At 42.4% G+C, this 21,911-nt stretch overlaps 1 protein-coding gene across 3 annotated transcripts in view; it reads right to left on the bottom strand.

The window, feature by feature from the left end:
• Positions 1-19,334, bottom strand: part of LOC147113997 (receptor expression-enhancing protein 2-like) — a 185,954-nt gene extending 166,620 nt beyond the window's left edge. Inside the window, exon 1 of one of the 3 annotated variants that reach the window (XM_085995472.1) lies at positions 19,011-19,334. In XM_085995472.1, the coding sequence (XP_085851598.1) occupies positions 19,011-19,267 (257 nt within the window). In that variant the 5' untranslated portion in view covers positions 19,268-19,334. The remainder of the gene's footprint in view (positions 1-19,010) is intronic. The other 2 variants (XM_085995470.1, XM_085995469.1) reach the window with 2 other exon arrangements.
• Between the last annotated feature and the right edge of the window lie 2,577 nt (positions 19,335-21,911).

Raw genomic sequence — 21,911 nt, 5'->3', positions numbered from 1 at the left:
CATATGGCCTCATTAGAGGAACCCGCTAATATATCATCCCTCCTTACAGCAGTAATTGACTCCTTAATTAATATTGCAACACCCCCTCCCCTTTTACACCCCCCTCTGTCTCGCCTGAAGATTCTATACCCCGGAATATTGAGCTGCCAGTCCTGACCCTCCCTCAACCATGTCTCCGTGATAGCAACAATATCGTACTCCCATGTGTTCAACAACAACTTCAGTTCATCCACCTTATTTGCAAGACTCCTTGCATTAAAATAAATGCCTTCCAGCCCTGCCATATTCTCTTTTGCCTTCACATATTTGCTCTGCCTTCCCAGCTGACTTGTTTTTCCCTCTGTATTTGGCCGTAAATCACCCCCTACTATAGCTCCACTCTGTACCCCAACCCCCTGCCAAGTTAGTTTAAACCCTCCCCAGCAGTGCTAGCAAACCTCCCCGCAAGGATATTGGTTCCCCCCTGGTTCAAGTGTAAACCGTCCGACTTGTACAAGTCCCACCTTTCCCAGAAGCAGACCCAGTGATCCAGGAAACTAAAGCCCTCCCCCTTGCACCATCCCTTTAGCCACGCATTCATCTGTTCTATCTTCCTATTCCTATACTTACTAGCACGTGGCACCGGGAGTAATCCAGAGATTACAACCTTTGAGGTCCTGCTCCTTAATCCTTCACCTAGCTCCCTAAATTCTTGCTGCAGGACCTCATCCCTCTTTTTACCTATGTCGTTGGTACCAATGTGGACCACGACCACTGGCTGTTCTCCCTCCCCCTCCAGAATGCCCTGCAGCTGCTCAGTGACATCCTTGACCCTGGCACCAGGGAGGCAACAAACCATCCTGGATTCACGTCTACGGCCACAGAAACGCCGAATTACCCTTATGAAACTGACTGTAACTTCAGAATTTAACACATGCGCATCTAAACGCGGAAATCCTGAAGTTGGTCAGTCATTCACTGCTCCAACACTGGCTGCCCTATGGGCCTGCCCCCACCCATAGCCAGCAATCAGTGAAACGAACGAAAACTTGGGCTTTTCCGCGGTAATAATTGCTGTTAAATACCCCATTAAATATGTTAAGCCTTGTTAGAATAGGTATAACTGGGGTCTTAACAGCGTATTGACTGACAAACAAATATTCTGGCCCTGAAAAACTTTAATATTTGGAGTGTCAAATTTTTCCATAATGAAGAAAGTTATTTTTTTTTTAAACTATTAAAACATTTTTAAGTTTGTTAATGATATTTCAGCTTTTACCTTATCCCCATGTGAAAGTTCCAATCTTTATTTTGCTCTCTAGCATTTTTAAAAATCTAAAAGCAGCTTCTCATTTCCTGGTTTCCTGTCTATGAGAATTCTTCTTAGACTGCTTGAGAAGGCTGCTTAGACTGCTTGTTGACGTCACTGCAGCTTTTTGCTGGTAATCCCCTATTCACAGCACTGCAATCAATTGAACGTCGAAAAAGGCAAATTTCTTGCCACATAGATCGCGAGATCCCTGTGGGCAGCTTTCTTCGGTGCCAGCGGCGAGTGCCTTTGCTTCGCCGCTGTCCGCAAACTACGGGCCATTGTTGTTGATAACCAGATCTTTCTTCTTTTGAAAGGCATTGGAGATGGTGTCTTGTTTATTGGGTATTGTGATGTGCCTCTATGTTGCAGATATGAAATAAAAAGAACAGATGCTAGTGTGACTGTTGTCTCAGTCTGAGTCATCAATCAGCTGTGATTAATTTGAACGAAGCTTATTGAAGCAGAGTAAGCAATGTATATTGACTAAAACAATCATGGTGGTAGTACGGATATGCATACATATTTAAAAAAATACAATGTATGTTGAATTTGAAAATAAGTACTTCCCCCCCCCCAATCAAAAAAGAGTTTTATTTACTGTGTACGTCAAATTGTATGATTAAAAAGTGATCCCGATTCCTATCTCTGGATCCTAGGATATGCAAGATTGAATCCTAAAATCTTAGGTTCACAACAGGCTCTGGAATTGCGAGGCCCAACATAGATGTCAAGCAAAAATCATTACCAGGCACTGGTTGCTTTAATCTGGTGTGCAGACTACGCAAACAGAACTGTCACAAATATCAAATGTTTTGGCTGGAATCAGAATGCCAGTAACCAAGGCACAGATGATGGAATCAATTTCTCTGTACTATAGTGGAATCAATTTCTCTGTACTATAGTGTAAATTATCAGAGCTCAAAACCTAATAGACATTAAAAAGTAACTGTCTAACTTTGTTTCCAGTCTCTATGTAAAAGGATACCACTAAGTTCCCGCCTGTCAGCTCAGCATGGATGATGTTGGCTGAATTAATTCACTCGACTTTGTTGGTTCTGAACTAGCCGGACCACTCCAGCCCTCAGTATCCCTTTCTGTGACAAGTCACTCTTGACGCGTCTATCCAGTGTTTCCTTGATCTTCCTCGGCTTCTTGTTCCATGTACTTGTGTGCGCTGGGAAAGGTACCATGAAAAGATATTCTAGCGGTTTCTATTCTTGAAACGTGACCAAACCATTGCAGTCGTCTTTTTTGGATCTTTCGTATAAGCGCTGTTTCTTGTCCAAGGCATGTCCCATCAGTCTTGATTCTTTGCATCCTGGATATTCCCAGTAATCCTCTCAACCAACACATCTCTGCTAGTCATCTTTTCCTGTTCCAGTACTCCAATCCGTTTAAACAGAGACTCTACACACTACAAAGAGTCCATTTAACATACAGAACCCATGACCAAAACAACAAATGACTCTTCCGATAAAAGCAGGATTATTTCTCCAGCAAAAGGCAATGAGTGGAGGATAGTTACATAATACAAATTATGTGCATAAAATCCATCCTAGTCACGTACAGCAGTGTGGGCTCCAGGCGTGATTATCAGGGGAATTACCCAATCATCTCCATTCTGGCCAGGACTTGTGGTGCCACTATATATAGCTATAATAATAATAATAATAATAATAATAATATGGGATTAACCATCTCTTCATAAACTCTTACTTTTACATAGAAACAGAGAAGATAGGAGCAGGAGTAGGCCCCTCGAGCCTGCTCCGCCATTCAATGCGATCATGGCTGATCATCCAAGCTCAGTACCCGGTCCCTGCTTTCTCCCCATACCCCTTGATCCCTTTAGCCTTAAGAAATATATCCAACTCCTTCTTGAATATATTTAATGAATTGGCCTCTACTGCCTTCTGTGGTAGAGAATTCCACAGGTTCACCACTCTCTGGGTGAAGAAATTCCTCCTCATCTCTGTCCTAAAAGGCCTGCCCCTTATCCTTAGACTGTGACCCCTGGTTCTGGATTCCCCGACCATCGGGAACATCCTCCCTGCATCTAGTCTGTCCAGTCCCGCCAGAATTTTATAAGTTTCAATGAGATCCCCTCTCATTCTTCTAAACTCCAGCAAGTACAAGCCCAATCGGCCCAATCTCTCCTCATACGTCATTCCTGCCATCCCAGGTATCAGTCTGGTGAATCTTCTCTGAACTCCTTCCATGGCAAGAATATCCTTCCTCAGATAAGGCGACCAAAACTGCACACAATATTGAAGATGTGGTCTCACCAAGGCCCTGTACAACTGCAGCAAGACATCCTTGTTCCTGTACTCAAACCCTCTCGCTACGAAGGCCAACATCCCATTTGCCTTCTTAACCGCCTGCTGCACTTGCATGCTTACCTTCAGCGACTGGCGCACAAGGACACCCAGGTCTCGTTGCACTTCCCCTTCTCCCAATCTATTGCCATTCAGATAATAATCTGCCTTCCTGTTTTTGATACCAAAATGGATAACCTCACATTTATCCACATTATATTGCATCTGCCATGCTTCTGCCCAATCACCCAACCTGTCCAAATCATCCTGTAGTTTCTCGGCATCCTCCTCACAACACACACGCCCACCCAGCTTTGTGTCGTCTGCAGATTTGGAGATATTACATCTAGTTCTCTTGTCTAGATCATTAATATATATTCTGAATAGCTGGGGTCCAAGGACCGATCCCTGTGGTACCCCACTAGTCACTGCCTGCCACTCGGAAAAAGACCCGTTTATTCCAACTCTTTGCTTTCTATCTGCCAACCAATTCTCTATCCAAGTCAATACCTTGCCCCCAATCCCACGTGCCTTAACTTTATACGCTAATCTCTTATGCAGGACCTTATCGAAAGCCTTCTGAAAGTCCAAATACACCACATCCACTGGTTCTCCCTTATCTATTTTACTAGTTACATCCTCAAAAAATTCCAGTAGATTAGTCAAGCACGATTTACCTTTTGTAAATCCATGTTGACTTTGTCCGATCCGGTCACTGTTTTCCAAGTGCTCTGCTATTACATCTTTTATAATGGACTCTAGCATTTTCCCCACTACCGAGGTCAGGCTTACCGGTCTGTAATTCCCCGTTTTCTCTCTACCACCTTTTTGAATGGTGGGGTAACATTAGCTACCCTCCAATCCATGGGTACTGTTCCAGATTCCATCGAATATTGGAAGATGATCAGCAATGCATCCACTATTTCTAGGGCTACTTCCTTAAGCACCCTAGGATGTAGATTATCAGGCCCTGGGGATTTATCGGCCTTCAATCCCATCAATTTCCCTAACACCATTTCCCTACAAATACTGATTTCTTTCAGTTCCTCCCTTTCATCAGACCCTATGTTCCCCGACATTTCTGGGAGGTTATTTGTGTCCTCCTTTGTGAAGACAGAACCAAAATATGTATTTAATTAGTCTGCCATTTCTTTGTTCCCTATTATAAATTCCCCTGATTCTGACTGCAAGGGACCTACGCTGGACTTCACCAATCTTTTTCTCTTCACATATCTATAAAAGCTTTTACAGTCAGTTTTTATGTTCCCTGAAAGCTTACTCTCATATTCTATTTTCCCTTTCTTAATTAATCCCTTTGTCCTCCTTTGCTGAATCCTAAACTGCTCCCAATCCTCTGGATTACTGCTTTTTCTGGCCAATTTATATGTCCTCTCCTTGGATCTTATGCTATCCCTAATTTCCCTCGTTAGCCATGGTTGAGTCACCTTTTTTGTTTTATTTTTAAGCCAAACTGGGATGAACAAATTCTGTAGTTCATCCATGCGTTTTTTTTTATTTTTACCAAAATATCTTTCGCCTTCCACATCTTCTAACCCATTCAACTGCTGTGTACATCTTCCTGATGATTCCCAAATGACATGACCTTTGTCTTCTTTAGGTTAATGTGTAATCCAAATTTTCTACTCTCTACATACACCTTACTAGTAAGTCTCTGCAAATCTGTTTTAGATGTTTCTAGAACGTCATGGTCATCAGCAAATCTGAGCTAGTTTAAAATCTTACCACACTAGGAGACTCCTCCTAATATCATCTTTTAGTGCAAAATTCAATACTGCTTCCAGTACTAGATTAAATAAAGGCAACAATGTGCATCCTTGCCTCACCCCAACTGTTGATCTAAGTTATAATCAGTTTCCTATCCACTCAGGGTCTTTTATTGATGTTTTCTATCAGTTTGACAAGTTTCTCAGGAATACCATACATCCTTAAGACATGCCATATCCATTCTTACTATACACAAAGGATGTTGTGTTTGGTAAATTTATTCAAAATCTGTCTTATCACAAACAGTTGATCTATCATATTTTGTCCTGGTTTAAAACCAGCTTTTTCTTTATGCAGTACCACTTCTGCATTCTCCTCTGTAGTGTCTTGGTAAATACTTTTCTAGGAATACTCAGTAAGCTGATTCCCTCCAATTGCTGCATTCGCTCTGGTCTCCTTTTTTGAAGATTGGTATTATCGCCTTTCCCCCAATCTTCAGGCACTTGCTCTTCTGCACAGATTTTGTTAAACAGCCTTTGCATCACTTTCACAGTATGTTCCTCACCCACCTGCAACAACTCTGCAGTTGTTGATAAAGGAGCAGTGTTCTTTTTCCAAACTATCAGCAGAAATCTTTACTTCATCTTCCAAGAAATCCAGCATCAATTCACCTCTAATTTTACAGGGCAGTTTCTCCAGAACTGATTCATCCACTATGTTCTGTACATTGTATAGATCTTTCAAAAACCCACGACCTCTTCCACCTAGAAGGACAAGGGCAGCAGGTGCATGGGAACACCACCACCTCCAAATTCCCCTCCAAGTCACACACCATCTTGACTTAGAAGTATATTGCCGATCCTTCATCGTCACTGGGTCAAAATCCTGGAACTCCCTACCTAACAGCACTGTGGGAGTACCTTCACCACATGGACTGCAGCGGTTCAAGGCGGCGGCTCACCACCACCTTCTCAAGGGCAATTAGGGATGGGCAATAAATGCTGGCCTTGCCAGCGACGCCCACATCCCGTAAACCAATAATAAAAAAAATATTCTTTCCACTGCTTGCTCCTCGCCTGTTTATCCTCAATTATCTGACCATTTTACGTTTGCAAGATTCACTTACTGGTCGTATCTTCCGATACAGCCCTTGTCTTTTGGCATAATCTTCCGCTATTTTTCACTGGTCATTTATTTAATTGTTCTTATCTCTCTCGGATTTTAGTTTTATTTCTCTGTTGTATTCAGGCCTTGTATTGGGATGTGCTTTTATGCTCAACTTAAACTTTCCTCGTTTTTCACTTAACTACAGGACTTCTTACGTTATCCATTTATGTTTTAGTGTCGTATTTTGAGACCCAATATTTGTTCTTCAGTTACTAATACTACCCCAAGGTTCTTCACAGGAGCGTAATCAGACCAAAATTGACACTGAACCAAAGGAGGGAAACATCAGGACAGGTGACCAAATGCTTGGTCAAAGAAGTCGGTTTTAAGTTTCTGATGTCAGGTTCTTTCAATTTGTTCAGATCCCAGATTTTTGTTTTAAATGCTTTTCCAGCAGCTCTCATTCTCAGCCTTATCGATGCAAAATACTAACTTATGGTTAGAGCGATATTCTACAGCATTAAGAGATAGTAGACTGCAGTTATCTTTGTCCCAAAACATGCAATCTTGAGGGTTGGACTGTACTATGCATGAATGCGACTGTCAGTGTCAGCAACATGATTGCTGATTTAAAACTGTAACTAACCCTGGTGTTTCAAGATCTTGCTCTTCCTTTAGTAAGCTCCAAAGATGCTTGATACATAACTATTTACTTTAAACTGATTAAAGATGTTGCATAGTATTCCATGATTGACAGCTCTAGGAAAAGCTCTTGGTACTTTCTGGAATGTGTTCGTCATTTTCTACAGAAGCAGAGATCAGGTTATGTAACTGTATTGCAGTTGGATGAGTAATAATAGACTAGAGAAGGTGGCATCTCATAATGCAATTGACCTAATTAAAGCATAATGCTTTTGCAAAGACCAAGAATAAATAACATTTTATGTAAAGACTATTAGAAATACATAATTCATATTTTTTAATACATAGACACGCTGTCAGGGGAGGGGTGTGCGTACTCATGATATTCGTGAAATGACTGCAATTTTTATTTAACAAAGCTCTAGGAAAACAACTGTAATAGAAGTGCTTAACATCCTTGTTCCATCAGGGAGGAAGCCATCTCCCAAATGTCTGATATCTCAGGCAGTGAAAACATTTTTCTAAATAAAAAACTTGCACAGCAAATTATCACGGTCTCAGGATATCCCATAGTGCTTTACAATCAATAATCTACCTCAGAAATGTAGTCACTGTTGTCATGGAGGCAGAGACCAATAAGTGCACAGCAAGGTTTTAAAAAAAAAACCAGCATATCAATGATCAGATCTTTTTTTTGGTGTTAAAGATTGAGAAAGGGTGGGACTCCCAAATCTAGAGCCCCCCTGGATGTCAAGGGATATACAGGGTAGGAAAAGGCAAAAAAAAGGGAAGCTTATGTCTGATACCAAGAGCTAAATATTGCAGAAAGCCTAGAGGGGTGAAATTAAAAAAGGAAATTAGGAAAGCAAAGAGAGGGCATGAAAAATTATTGGCAAGTAAAATCAAGGAAAACCCAAAGATGTTTTATAAATACATAAAGAGCAAGAGGATATCTAAGGAAGGAGTAGGGCCTATTAAAGACCAAAAAGGTAACCGGTGTGTGGAGGCAGAAGATGGGGGTATGGATTTAATGAATACTTTGCATTGGTCTTCACAAAAGACAGGAATGATGCATACATTGTAGTTAAGGAGGAGTAGTGTGAAATATTAGATGAGATAAACATAGTCACAGAGGAAATATTAAGGGGTTTAGCATCTTTGAAAGCAGATAAATCACCAGGCCCAGATGTTAAGAGAAGCAAGGGAAGAAGTAGCGGCGGCTCTGACCATCATTTTCCAATATTCTGGCTACAGGTGTGGTGCCGGAGGACTGTCAATGTTGTACCATTGTTTAAAATGGGAGAAAGGGATAGACCGAGTAATTACAGACCAGTCAGCCTAACCTCGGTGGTGGGAAAATTATTGGGAAAAATTCTCGGACAGTCTAAATCGTCATTTAGAAAGGCATGGATGAATCAAGGACAATCAGCATGGATTTGTTAAGGGAAGGTCGTGTTTGACTAACTTGATTGAATTTTTTGAGGCGGTAACAAGGGTCGATGAGGGTAGCACGTTTGATGTAGTCTATATGGATTTTAGTAAGGCTCTTGACAAGGTCCCACATGGCAGACTGGTCAGAAAAGTAAAAGCTCATGGGATCCAAGGGAAAGTGGCAAGTTGGATCTAAATTGGCTCAGTGGCAGGAAGCAAGGGTAATCATCGACGGGTGTTTTTGTGACTGAAAGGCTCTTTCCAGGGGGATTCCACAGGGCTCGGTACTAAGTCCCTTGCTTTTTGAGATATATAATCAATGATTTAGACTTCAATGTATGGGGCATGATTAAGAAGTTTGCAGAATATACAAAAATTGGCTGTGTGGGTTGAAAGTGAGGAAGAAAGCTGTAGACTGCAGGAAGAGGTCAATGGACTGGTCAGGTGGGCAGAAAAGTGGCAAATGGAATTCAATCCGGAGAAGTGTGCGGTAATGCATTTATAGAAACATAGAAAAAGAGTAGGCCATTCGGTCCTTCGAGCCTGCTCTGCCATCCAATATGATCATGGCTGATCCTCTATCTCAGTACCATATTCCTGCTCTCCCCATACCACTTGATGCCTTTTATGTCTAGAAATCTATCTATCTATCTACAGGAAACTCTCTGGTATCCGGCACTGACGGGACTGAGTTGGTGCCGTCCCATCAAAACTGCCGAATAAACCAGCGCTAATGTTAAAACATACGGAGCTTCTCAGCTCCGTATGAAACAACAAACCCTAACAGCTTCAAAACAGTCGGCCGCAGCTTAAAAGCGTCTCTGTAGCTAAGCAACAGCTTCAGCTAGACGCTTGAGAGCTACGACTGGAAAAAAAAAAGCAATGAGAAGTAAAAAAACTTATAGGAAACGGCTCCTGAATTTTGCCGGTAGGTAGAGCTTTCCGGACATTTAACCTCCGGTTAAACAAAAGTTTCCTGTATCTCCTTCTTAATTCTATTCAGTGACTTGGTCTCCACAGCCTTCTGTGGTAGAGAGTTCCACAGGTTCACCACCCTCTGAGTGAAAAAATTTCTCCTCATCTCTGTCCTAAATGTCCTACCCTGTATCCTGAGACTGTGACCTCTCATTTAGAGCCCCCAGCCAGGGGAAACATCCTCCCTGCATCCAGTCTGTCTAGCCCTGTCTGAATTTTATACGTTTCAATGAGATCCCCTCTCATTCTTCTAAACTCTAGTGAATACAGGCCTAGTCGACCCAATCTCTCCTCATACGACAGTCCTGCCATCCCAGGAATCAGTCTGGTGAACCTTCGTTGCACTCCCTCTATGGCAAGTATATCCTTTCTTAGGTAAGGAGACCAAAACTGCACACACTACTCCAGGTGTGGCCTCAGCAAGGCCCTGTATAACTGTAGTAAGACATCCTTGCTCCTGTACTCAAATCCTCTTGCAATGAAGGCCAACATACCATTTGTCTTCCTAACTGCTTGCTGCACCTGCATGTTTGCTTTCAGTGACTGGTGTACAAGGACACCCAGGTCCCTTTGTACATCATTTCCCAATCTATCACCATTTATACAATACTCTGCCTTTCTGTTTTTCCTACCGAAGTGGATAACTTCACATTTATCCACATTATACTGCATCTGCCATCTATTTTCCCACTCACTCAACTTGTCTAAATCGCCTTGAAGCCTCTTTGCATCCTCCTCACAAGTAACAATCCCACCTAGTTTTGTGTCGTCAGCAAACTTGGAAATATTACATTTGGTTCCCTCATCCAAATCATTGATATATATTGTGAATAGCTGAGGCCCAAGCACTGATCCCTGCGGTACCCTACTTGTCATTGCCTGCCACCCCGAAAAAGACCCATTTATTCCTACTCTCCGTTTCCTGTCTGTTAACCAATTTTCAATCCATGCCAGTATATTACCCCCAATCCCATGTGCTTTAACTTTGCACACTAACCTCTTATGTGGGACTTTATCAAAGGCCTTCTCAAAATCCAAATACACCACATCCATTCTCCCTTATCTATTCTACCAGTTACATCTTCAAAAGACTCCAGTAGGTTTGTCAAACACGATTTCCCTTTCATAAATCCATGTTGACTTTGTCTAATCCGGTTGATATTTTCTAAGTGTCCTGTTACCACATCCTTTATAATAGACTCTAGCATTTTCCCTACTACTGATGTTAGGCTAACCGGTCTGCAGCTCCCTGTTTTCTCTCTCCCTCCTTTTTTAAATAGTGGGGTTACATTTGCCACCCTCCAATCTGCAGGAACTGTTCCATAATCTATAGTATTTTGGAAGATGACAACCAATGCATCCACTATTTCCATGGTTACCTCTTTTAGTACTCTGGGATGCAGATTATCAGGCCCTGGGGATTTATCGACTTTCAGTCCCATTAATTTCTCCAGCACTATTTTTTTTTTTACTAATACTAATTTCCTTTCATTATCCTTCTCACTAGACCCTTGGTTCCCTAGCATTTCTGGGAAGTTATTTGTGTCCTCTTCCGTGAATTGCCCTGCCATTTCCTTGTTCCCCATTATAAATTCTCCCGTTTCTGACTGTAAGGGACCTACATTTGTCTTCACTAATTTTTTTTTTTTTTAAACATACTTGTAGAAGCTTTTATGTTCCTTGAAAATTTACTCTCATACTCTATTTTTCCCCTCCTAATCAATCTGTTGGTCCTTTTTTGCTGAACTCTAAAATCCTCAGGCTTGCTACTTTTTCTGGCAACTTTATGTGACACCTCTTTGGATCTAATACTATCCTTAATTTCTTTTGTTAGCCATGGTTGGGCCACTATTCCTTTTGTGTTTTTGCACCAGAAAGGAATGTGTAACTGTTGCAATTCATGCATTCGTTCCTTAAACGTTAGCCATTGCCTATCCGTCATGCCTTTTAATGAAGCTCCCCAATCTATCATAGCCAACTCACTCCTCATACCTTCATAGTTTCCTTTGTTTAGATTTAGGACCCTAGTTTCAGATTGGACTTCTTCACTTTCCAGCTTAATGAAGAATTCTGTCATGTTATGGTCACTCTTCCCTAAAGGAACCTGCACAACAAGATTATTAATTAACCCCTTCTCATTGCACAATACCCAATCTAGGATAGCCTGTTCCCTAGTTGGCTCCTCAACGTACTGGTCTAAAAAACTATCTTGTACACACTCCAGGAATTCATCCTCCACAGTATTATTGCTAATTTGGTTTGGCCAGTCTATATGTAGATTAAAGTCACCCATGATTACTGTAGTACCCTTGTTACATGCATCTCTAATTTCCTGTTTGATGCCATCCCCTACATTATCACTACTGTTTGGAGGTCTATAGACAACTCCCATAAATGTTTTCTGTCCCTTGGTGCTTCTTAGCTTCACCCAGACTGATTCTACATCTTGATTTTCTGAGCCAATATCCTTTCTCACTGTTATCCTGATTTCATCCTTTACTAACAACGCCACCCCACCTCCTTTTCCTTTTTGCCTGTCCTTCCTAAATATTGAATATCCTTGGATGTTCAGCTCCCAGCCTTGGTCACCCTGCAGCCATTTCTCCATAATCGCAATTATATCGTATCCGTTTACATCTATTTGCGCTATTAATTCATCTACCTTATTACGAATGCTTCGTGCATTCAGATACAGTGCCTTTAGATTTGTCTTTAACATTTTTAGACATCTTAACATTTTTTTGTGCTATAGCCCTATTTGTCTTACCATTTTTTCTTACCCAGACCTTATTTGTTAGTGCACTCCTTTGTTTGTACGCTCGGTCCCTTCCTGACACAATCTGGTTATTCTTACCCCAATCACTTTACTGCACTGCTTCCTTGTCTTTTCTCTTTAGCATTCTAGATTTCTCTCCACCGGGACCCTCCCCCTCCCGTTATTTAGTTTAAAGCCTTATCTACCTCCCGAGTTATTCGATTCGCTAGAACTCTGGTCCCAGCATGGTTCAGGTGTAGTCCGTCCCAACCGAACAGCTCTCTCTTTCCCCAGTACTGGTGCCAGTGCCCCACAAATCGAAACCCACTTCTCCCACACCAATCTTTGAGCCACGCATTCATCTCCCTGATCCTATTAACCCTATGCCTTCTTAACCACTTTATCTACCTGCCTTGCTACCTTCAGGGATCTGTGGACATGCAATCCAAGATGCCTTTGTTCCTCTACACTTCTCATTATCCTACCATTTATTGTGTATTCCTTGCCTTGTTAGCCTGCCCAAAGTCCCTAGCTGCTCAAACTCTCTCAGCAGAACCTTTTTCTTAGTCCTATGTCATTGGATAAACTAGTTTCACCATGGGATTTCATGCACAAGATTTCATCCTCATTTCCCCGTTAGCCAATTGGCCTGGTGTGCTACAAGGTTACAATTTCCGCTCAGAAACAAGGAAACCTTACCATACCGCAGGATTTCTCTGCTGACCATTTCATACAATTATACTGAAAACGCCAAGGCATATCTGCATTTTTCTAACTTAAAACAAATGCAATATATATCGAATTAGTTGCTGCCACATAGCTCCCAGAATCTCATGTTTAATGGAATCACTTGGTCTTCCTGACTGTGCCACAGACTCCTTTTTAGACCAGCCAATTATTTGCTTTATATCTCATCCCACTGCATCTATAACATTTGATATCACTTGAATTTCCCACCTGATCTGTTGGCTGCACAGTCTCAACCAGTTGATCATCTGGTTCAGTGAATTGCCCACCAGTCGATCACTGCGAGACCTTTGTTTCTCTAGCACTTGTTAATCATTCACTTGAGGTCATCCAACTTGAGGAACAAATTCCAGAAAATTCTCTCATTACTAACTTCTACAGCTCATAAATCTTATATTCTTTCCTTCTAAAATCACAATTAAAATCTTTCTATCGACAATTCTCTAATTATACTTCTGCGCTGTTAACTTTACGCCTATACGGTGCACTGTACATTGGATTTACTTGCGAAAAACCAGCGAGCACTTTATCACAAAGTGACTATATCAGCCTTTATACTCATACTTCTCCATTTTCCCCCCACCCTCCAATAATAGTTTAACAATTCCGATGTGCTCAAAAGTCTATGTCATGCCCCTCAAAAATTGGAATAAGGTTAGATTTGCACAAAATTATAAGCTGCATCAGTTGGAAACTCACTCACTGGTCCTGTAGCCATTAAACCGCTCTGTCAATTCAAGAGTGGGTCAGTATTGTTTCTCCATCTTGTACTTTCACTGATACTCCTTGTGCTGCCACTGTTACTGCTTTCCTTTCTCCTCATACCTGCGTCATTCTTCTTCCTCCTGTATGGCCAGTCCATGTATTTCAGTTTCATGGAAGTGCTGGCTTTCCTGCACTGGCAGATAAGCCAATTTTAACTCTGGCCTCTTATGCTCATAGTAACTGCTGTTTGTTCTAGTAATTTACTTAAAACAGCCAATTTTAGGTCTGCAAGTTGTAATGTATATACCTTTATAAGGGGGGAACTATCTTTTACAGCTCATGTATACTGCAGTACTGGCAGTGACCACACCTGTATATAGCACTGAGTAGTAATCTGTACAGATCAGTTCCACTGTGAGCCACGTTGAGTAAACACCTGTTGTTACCGTTCTCCTGCAGTCTGTGTCTTATTATACACGGACACAACACAAGTGATACTTATCCCACTTTGGCTGCCATCAATTGTTACGTCTCCGGCATTCTCCTAGCATTTTTACTGTGCCTTCACAACAAAGACAGTTTACAAAAGGAGACTTGGTTTCCTATGAAGGAAAATGTGCACCTTTCTGCCTGTTGTGTCTGAGATAGTGTGCCTAGGAATAACAATTATCCTTTTATTGTGAAAGCAGCTACCAAGAGATCAAATGGGCTGTCCCACCATATCTCGGAAAGGCAGGAAATACCATAGTTAGTTTTAGTCTGAACACATTGACCTAATAATTATTTACAATATAACACTCAGAAGCAGTAAGAAACCAACAGCACAGTATTTAAAATATATAATCAGTATCAGTCCAGAAAGGATTAAATTACCCTTTCTAGAACTTATTTGTTACATAGTCCACTAAACTGCAAGCCTCAGAGATGAAACAGACTTTTAGACTTCCCAATTTAATTTCATTTGTAGATGACACACTGGACCCATTCAAAACTGAACTAAACTAAAATGGTACTGAAAAGACTCCAGTACATACTGTACTTCAGGGGTTCTCAACCTTTTTGCTTCTGAGGCCTCCCTCCCATGTTATAAAAATTTCACAGACCCCCTCTAACACAACACAAGTATTTCTTCTGCATAAAAATTAGTTTAGTTAATAATAGCTCTATTACACCTTACATAAAGAAGAATTTATTAATTCCTAAATTTACACAGTAAAATACTGCAGATTCTGGAAATCTGAAATGCAAACAGAAAATACTGGAAATACTCAGCAGGTCAGGCAGTATCTGTGGAGAGAGAAAGAGTTAACGTTTCAGATCTGACGAAGGGTCAGCAGTCTCCCCTGTATATTGATGGGACAAACCAACTGGCAGACCCCCAGTTGAGAATCCCTGCTGTACATCAAGAGGTCCCAGGGACAAAACTACAATCAACCTAGGTCAAAGAAAGATTGGAGCTTACTATGCACAGAATAATTGACCAACAGGTTTTTAATCAATTGCCTGCTTACCCAGGATATGTTAATACTCCAAACAAATCCAACCCAATTATCAGGCAAGGCCTCTGTTAATTTTTAGATGAAACAACCTAACTTGCGCCTCGCAGACAACTGTGCGCCCATCTCCATTTTGAAATTTTGTCAGGAAGGAAAGCTTTGATTTAACTCTGGCTATATTTAAAACACATTTATTCTTTCTATCTACAGTAATATATAGAAAATCTGCCCATTTTCGCTCAGCCTTCATTTAATACCAGGCAGAAACACTAAAAATTCTAACACTGTAACCTAGGACTGGTGATAAGACACAAATAAGAAGTAATTCTCAAGGTTGTTACTGCAGCACCCAACATTGTTTGCAGTCACTCCTGCAAACATCAATGAAAATGCTATGACATTACTGTCAGTTCCTTGAAATTTTGACTCAATTTGCACACAGCTGGAATAACTACATATTAGCATGTAAACAAGGAAACATTTGACATCTATGAGAAGCTAGGAAGCCCCATCATTTCTGAACAGGGTGTATGTAGCCTTATTGTGGAGGAGCGGGCAATATTTGTTGCAGGACTCTACCTCTATTCACAGCCAAGCATGAATCTTAGGATGAGATGGAGGCTACTTGGGAATTGAATGCAATCCAGTGCATCATATTCATAATGTTTGTCTCCAATCATTATCAAATACAGCCACATTTAATTTTGGGTACACTTGCAATATTTTATTTCCCCCATTTGCTCCCACAGACAGGCCTGATCTCAAGGTAAAATTCCCAAATCCTATCCAGTCACCTGCAGAGCATACTGATCCTAAACTAGTATTTCATTGCAAAGCAGTGTTATTCTAGAGTTTGCTGCAATCTGAAAAATCTCTAAATCAGAACAAAGGAATAGGTGTAGGCCGTTCAGCCCCATGAGCTTGTTCCGACATTCTATTAGATCATGGCTGGTCTGTATCTCAACTTTGCTCCATACCCCTGGATACCCTTACCCAACAAAATCCATCAATCTCAGTCTTGAAAGTTCCAATTGTCCAAGCATCCGTAGCCTTTTGGGAGGAGTTCCGGATTTCCACTACCCATTATGTGACTAAGTGCCTCCTGATTTCACTCCTAAATGGCCTAGCTCCAATTTTAAGATTGTGGCCCCTTGTTCTGGATTCTCCCATCAAAGAAACTAGTTGTTCTGTATCTGTCCTATCAAATCCCTTTATCATTTTAAACACCTTAAATAAATCACCATCTTTTGGATGAGACGTTAAACCGAGGCCCCGTCTGCTCTCAGGTGGACGTAAAAGATCCCATGACACTATCTTGAAGAGGAGCAGGGGAGTTATCCCTGGTGTCCTGGCCAATATTTATCCCTCAATCAACATCACTAAAACAGATTATCTGATTATCACATTGATGTTTGTGGAAGCTCGCTGTGTGCAAATTGGCTGCCGCGTTTCCTACATTACAACAGTGACTACACTTCAAAAAGTGCTTCATTGCCTGCGGAACGCTTTGGGACATCAAATGGTCATGAAAGGCGCTACATAAATGCAAGTCTTTCTTTTTACTGCTCAACCGTTGAAAGTCAAGGGAATACAAGCCAGGTTTATGCAACCTGTTATCATAATTTAACCTTTTAAGCCATAGTATGTTTCTGATGAATCTGCACTGTGCCCTCTCCAAAGCCAATATAACATTGACTGAGGTTTAGTGTCTAAAACTGAACGTGGTACTCCAGATGGGGTCTGACCAAGGCTTTGTACAACAGAGGGATAAATTCCTCCCCTTTAAATTCCAGCCCCTTGAGATAAAGGCCAACATTCCATTCGCCTATTTTATCGCTTTTTGTACCAGTGCACTTGCTTTTAGTGATGTGTATATGGACACCTAAATCTCTTTGTTCCTCCACAGTTCCTAGTTTTGCATGATTAAGAAAATATGCCTTTCTTAGAACCAAAGTGAATGACCTCACACTTCCCTACATTGAACTCTATCTGCCAGTTTTGCTCACTTAATTTGTCTTTGCCCTTTGTAAATGCAGTCAGTGGGCCTAACTGCCAAATACTTTACCCATAATATTCCAATCAATTCTCTCAATGACAGAACCAGCATTTAATGCATCAATGTTCTCAGTTGCCATCAATTCTAGATGTTCCCCTTCATTTAAGCTTGTCGCTCCATGGAAAGAGTAAGACTCTGTAAGCATTTTTAAATCATTTCTATTGCCAAGAGACAGATTACAATCAGATATGAAGTCAGAAATAATTTGAGGGAGTCACTGTTTTATTATTTCAGCCTTTCTATTGGGACAATCAGTAACCTTCACTTCATAATTATTCTTTCTTTTAAATCTTGCATCACATGAGAAACTAAAACACACTGAGGATATGTTTATTGCATGAAGAAGCATCACAGCACTGCCAGCATCAGCACCCAGATCTCACTGGCATTCACAACACTGTTCCAACCAACCCTCATCCAGAACCAACAGACATTGCCAGCCCTGCCTCATACCTCGTGCATTGACAGAACTACCTCATGCCCAGATCTGACCTACCTTCACACAGTTACTCTGTACCCCGGTTTGCACAAATCTGCTCTGCAGCTGGATATTACCCACATTCACACAACATTGCTCCAAACTCAGATCTGACCCACATTCACATAGCACTGTCCTTCACCTAGATCTGACCCACATTCACACAGCTGCACACCTGCACTGAGAGGGCAGACCAAACAGAATACAAGCTGCAAATATTACTCCAACACCAGCCCACTCATTGCCCCTTTAGTGCCACAAACACAAATCTCCCCACCCTACCACTGCAATCCCAGGAGACACCTTCCTTCATGGCCCAGCTCATAGCCCATCCTCAGTTACCAACCCCCAGCATTGCCCTCCTGGAGCTCAGTCCTCTCACTATCCCAGCCTCATCCCGTTCACTGCACTGCCCTAGCTCCTGACCTCTCAATGTCCTTCCTCCCTGGCCCCAATCCAAGCAGAGTCCAGCCCTGCCCCTTCATTGCCCTCCTAGACCCAGCCCATCCCTCTCACTGACTCAACCACCGCCCCACCCCGACAACCCCATCCCCTCATCAGCCTAGCAGAACCCTGTTACTGCCCCTTCACTATCCCAGCCTCACCCCCCACCCCTATCACTATCCTCCCAGAGTCCAGCATTCTCATAGCTCCAGCCCATCTTTATCATTGCTCTGGCCCCTGCCCCCTCACTGCCCTTCTTCTTAATGCCCCCTCCACCACCACAGGGCCCAACCCCTCTCATCTCCCTCCGGGAATCCACCTCCTCAATATCCCCGCCCTGAGCGGCCAGCAGCGCCCGGCTGCGGGAAGTCGGGCGGTAGCAGAGATGGAAATATCCATCGCACTACGACAAACAGCGAGCGACAGCAGCCGTGGAGGCAGCTCCCATCACCGGCCCAGCAAAATAAACCCACACTCACACCTGACAGCGAGAAGCAATTAAATAAACCCAATTCCCGTCAATTTTAAAATCATTTTAAAAAAACAAAGATGCTGCACATTACGATTTCCAAATAAATGTCAATGATAAAATGAAAAGCGAATCACTGCAAACAATATTGCCATTTTGCATGCTTTTTTGCTCTATATTATGCCTCTACCCGACACCTTACTAAAAATGTGTCCATTTTGATTCATTTCTGCAAAGGCATTTAGCAAGGACATCTCCTTGGGGGCAGTCAATGGTTAGAGTGCAAAATGCTGCTGTGATGGAGTCTAACTGATGAAAGCGGATTGTTCACACTGATAACACTGATTAGCTCAATCAGCAGCCTCAATACTCACACCACCAGGCGTGAGATCATCCAGGAGACCATGGCGAGGACTCGAGTTTGCGGCCGCCGATGTGTTCTGAGACTGGATCCAGCGTTCTGTCCAAATAACTTAAAGGATCTGCAAACCCTGCCTGGTCCTTCCAGTTGATGCTGCCTCTGAAACTGCGGCTCTACCTTTACCCACGGGGCGACTTGAGGCCAGGCGGAGTTCCGGCTCCTCAACCAAAGGCAAGCCGCTTTAAAGGGGAATGACGCAGACAGCAACATAGTTCGCCGACAAAAAAAATTAAAAAAACAATCGGTTTTTTCTATACCCTTTTGAGAGCCAAGTTTGCCTTGTAACTGTTTTTTGTTCTTGTTGCTAGCTCTGTATAAACATGTATAGCTCCCTATGCAGTAGCGGTTTGCTATCTGTCTCTCAATCTGTGCTAATACAATGTCATCCGACTGGTTAAGGATCTAACCTTGTGAATGTTCTGGAGGACAGCTCTCCTTATCAGGCCCACAAATACAGCAATATTTACTTCAGTGTTGTTTGTCATAATACTGAAAGTGATCAAGTGTAACCCATCGCCTATCCTGCCTTTTATGATCTATGTGCACCTAATTTCTGTGCTTATCGCTCATATGTCCATAGTCTGTACCTGTGGCCCCCATCTAAAGTATCTACTTAAAACTTGTGTATGCATAGGAGTATATCAGGTCACACCTGATGGATAAGGAAGGCCATCATTCCATCTAATGTTTTAATCCAGAAAGACCATATAGACCCTCCCCCGCCCCCGCTTTGTGACCTCTAATTGTTTTTTAAATGGTTCCAGGGTTTCTGCCTTCACTACTCCATCTGGAAGTTCATTCCATGTGTCAATGATTCTTTCTGAAGAAGAACTTCCTGATAGCAGTTCTAAATTTATCTTTTTCTAGTTTGAGCCTGTGTGCCCTTGTCCTACTCTCACATTTTAATTTAAAATAATATCCTGGATTTACCTTTTACATTACCTGAACTATCTCCTATTCCTCTATAAGATCACCTCTGAGACACCTCCTTTCCAAGCTGAAAAGCCCAAGTTTCTCCAGTCTTTCCTTATAACTCATACCTTTGACACCTCATGGTTCTTCACTGCACTGCCTTCAGAGCTTGAATGACTCCTTTGTTTTTCAGTGACCAGAACTGAACACAGTACTCAAGGTGAGGTCTGACCAGAGCACTATACAGGTTGGCTTTCTCTGACTTATATTCAACTGTTTTGGCTATATAGTTCAACAGGTGCCAGCCTTGGCTCAGAGTTAGCACTCTTGCCTCTGAGTCAAGAGGTTCTGGATTCAAATGACACTCTCGTAACATGAGCACTTAATCTAGGCTGACAATTCAGTGCAGCACTGAGGGAATGCTGCACTGTCGGAGGAGCCATCTTTCAGGTGAGACGTTATACCGAGGCTTTGTCTGCCCTCTCAGGTGCATGTAAAAGATGCCATGTCACTATTCGAAGAAGAGCAGGAGAATTCTCCCTGGTGTCCTGGCCAGTATTTATCCCTCAATCGACATCACTGAAACAAATTATCTTGTCATTATTTCATTGCTACATTACAACAGTGACGTCACTTCAAAAGTATGTAATTGGCTGTAAAGTGCTTTGGAACGTCCTGAAGTCATGAAAGGCACTATATAAATGCAAATTCTTTCTTTTAACTTTCTATAGACTTTGTTGCTTGCTGTTCTGCATTGGTTGGACACGTTAAATGTCAAATCTACGTGAACTTCTAGGTCTCTTTAAATTGCATCCTTAGCTATTCAAGGCCATTCATGGAATACATGGGGACGATTTTGCCAATGGGGGCGCGTTGGAGGTGGGACTTCTGCTTGTTGGGTTTTAGTCCCGCCTCCATCAACTTCTGGCCAACCCACACTATTTTCTCTTGATTGACCTTGTTAAGCCCGCCTAGCGGGCTTAGCAGGCCAATTAAGAGGAAGCCAGTTACAGAGAACATCAGCGTATGACGTTTCATCTGTCAATTTTAACAGTTTCCAGTTTCCCGCCCTAACCATCTCCTTTTAACCCTGGATGTCCAGTCCCGCTACACCTCCATCCCCTACCAAGATGGCCTGAGGGACCTCCGCTTCTTCATCAGGAAGCCCGCACCTCTGTTGGAAAAATGGGGATAATCCTCTTAACTGCCTATTAACTACCTGTTAACAGGCAGTTAAGTGGCTGTAATCCCCTTCCCGCCTCCAGGAGACAGGACCCGGCGCGGGTCGGCTACCCACCTCCTGGGAAGATGGCACGGAGGCGGGTTGGGGGCGGGATGGGCACCCGCCCCCAGATTCTGCCATTTTCCTGGCAGTCCCACCTCCAAACCCACCTCCCCACGGCTGGCAAGATCGTGCCCCATGAGTGCCAATTTCTTCTTCCTATGTGCAATACTTTACATTTGTCAAAATTAAATTACATCTGCCACTGTTCTGCCCACATACATATTTTGTCCAACCAATTCTGTTGTTCCTTTGATTCCACTGCCCTTCTCAGTTTGATATCATTTACAAATTTGGCCAATTGCATTGGATTTCTGAATCCAAATCATTGATATATATTAGAAACTAGAGTGAATACCTATACCTCCTTCCCAAGTTCCACAAACAGGACTGTCCTGGTAGACGCATTGTTTCAGCCTGTTCTTGCCCCACGGAACTTATTTCTACCTATCTCGACTCTATTTTTTCTCCCCTTTTCCAGTCTCTTCCCACATCCTCCACCACTTTAACAGTTTCCAGTTTCCCGCCCTAACCATCTCCTTTTAACCCTGGTTGTCCAATCCCGCTACACCTCCATCCCCTACCAGGATGGCCTGAGGGACCTCCGCTTCTTCCTTGATCGGAGGCCGAATCACTCCCCATCCACCACCAGCCTCCTCC

This window comes from Somniosus microcephalus, chromosome 8 (assembly GCF_052327205.1).
Source record: "Somniosus microcephalus isolate GS21.2 chromosome 8, FLI_Smic_1.0, whole genome shotgun sequence".
Classification (NCBI taxonomy): Eukaryota; Metazoa; Chordata; class Chondrichthyes; order Squaliformes; family Somniosidae; genus Somniosus; species Somniosus microcephalus.
This window is presented reverse-complemented; position numbering and strand designations above follow the sequence as displayed.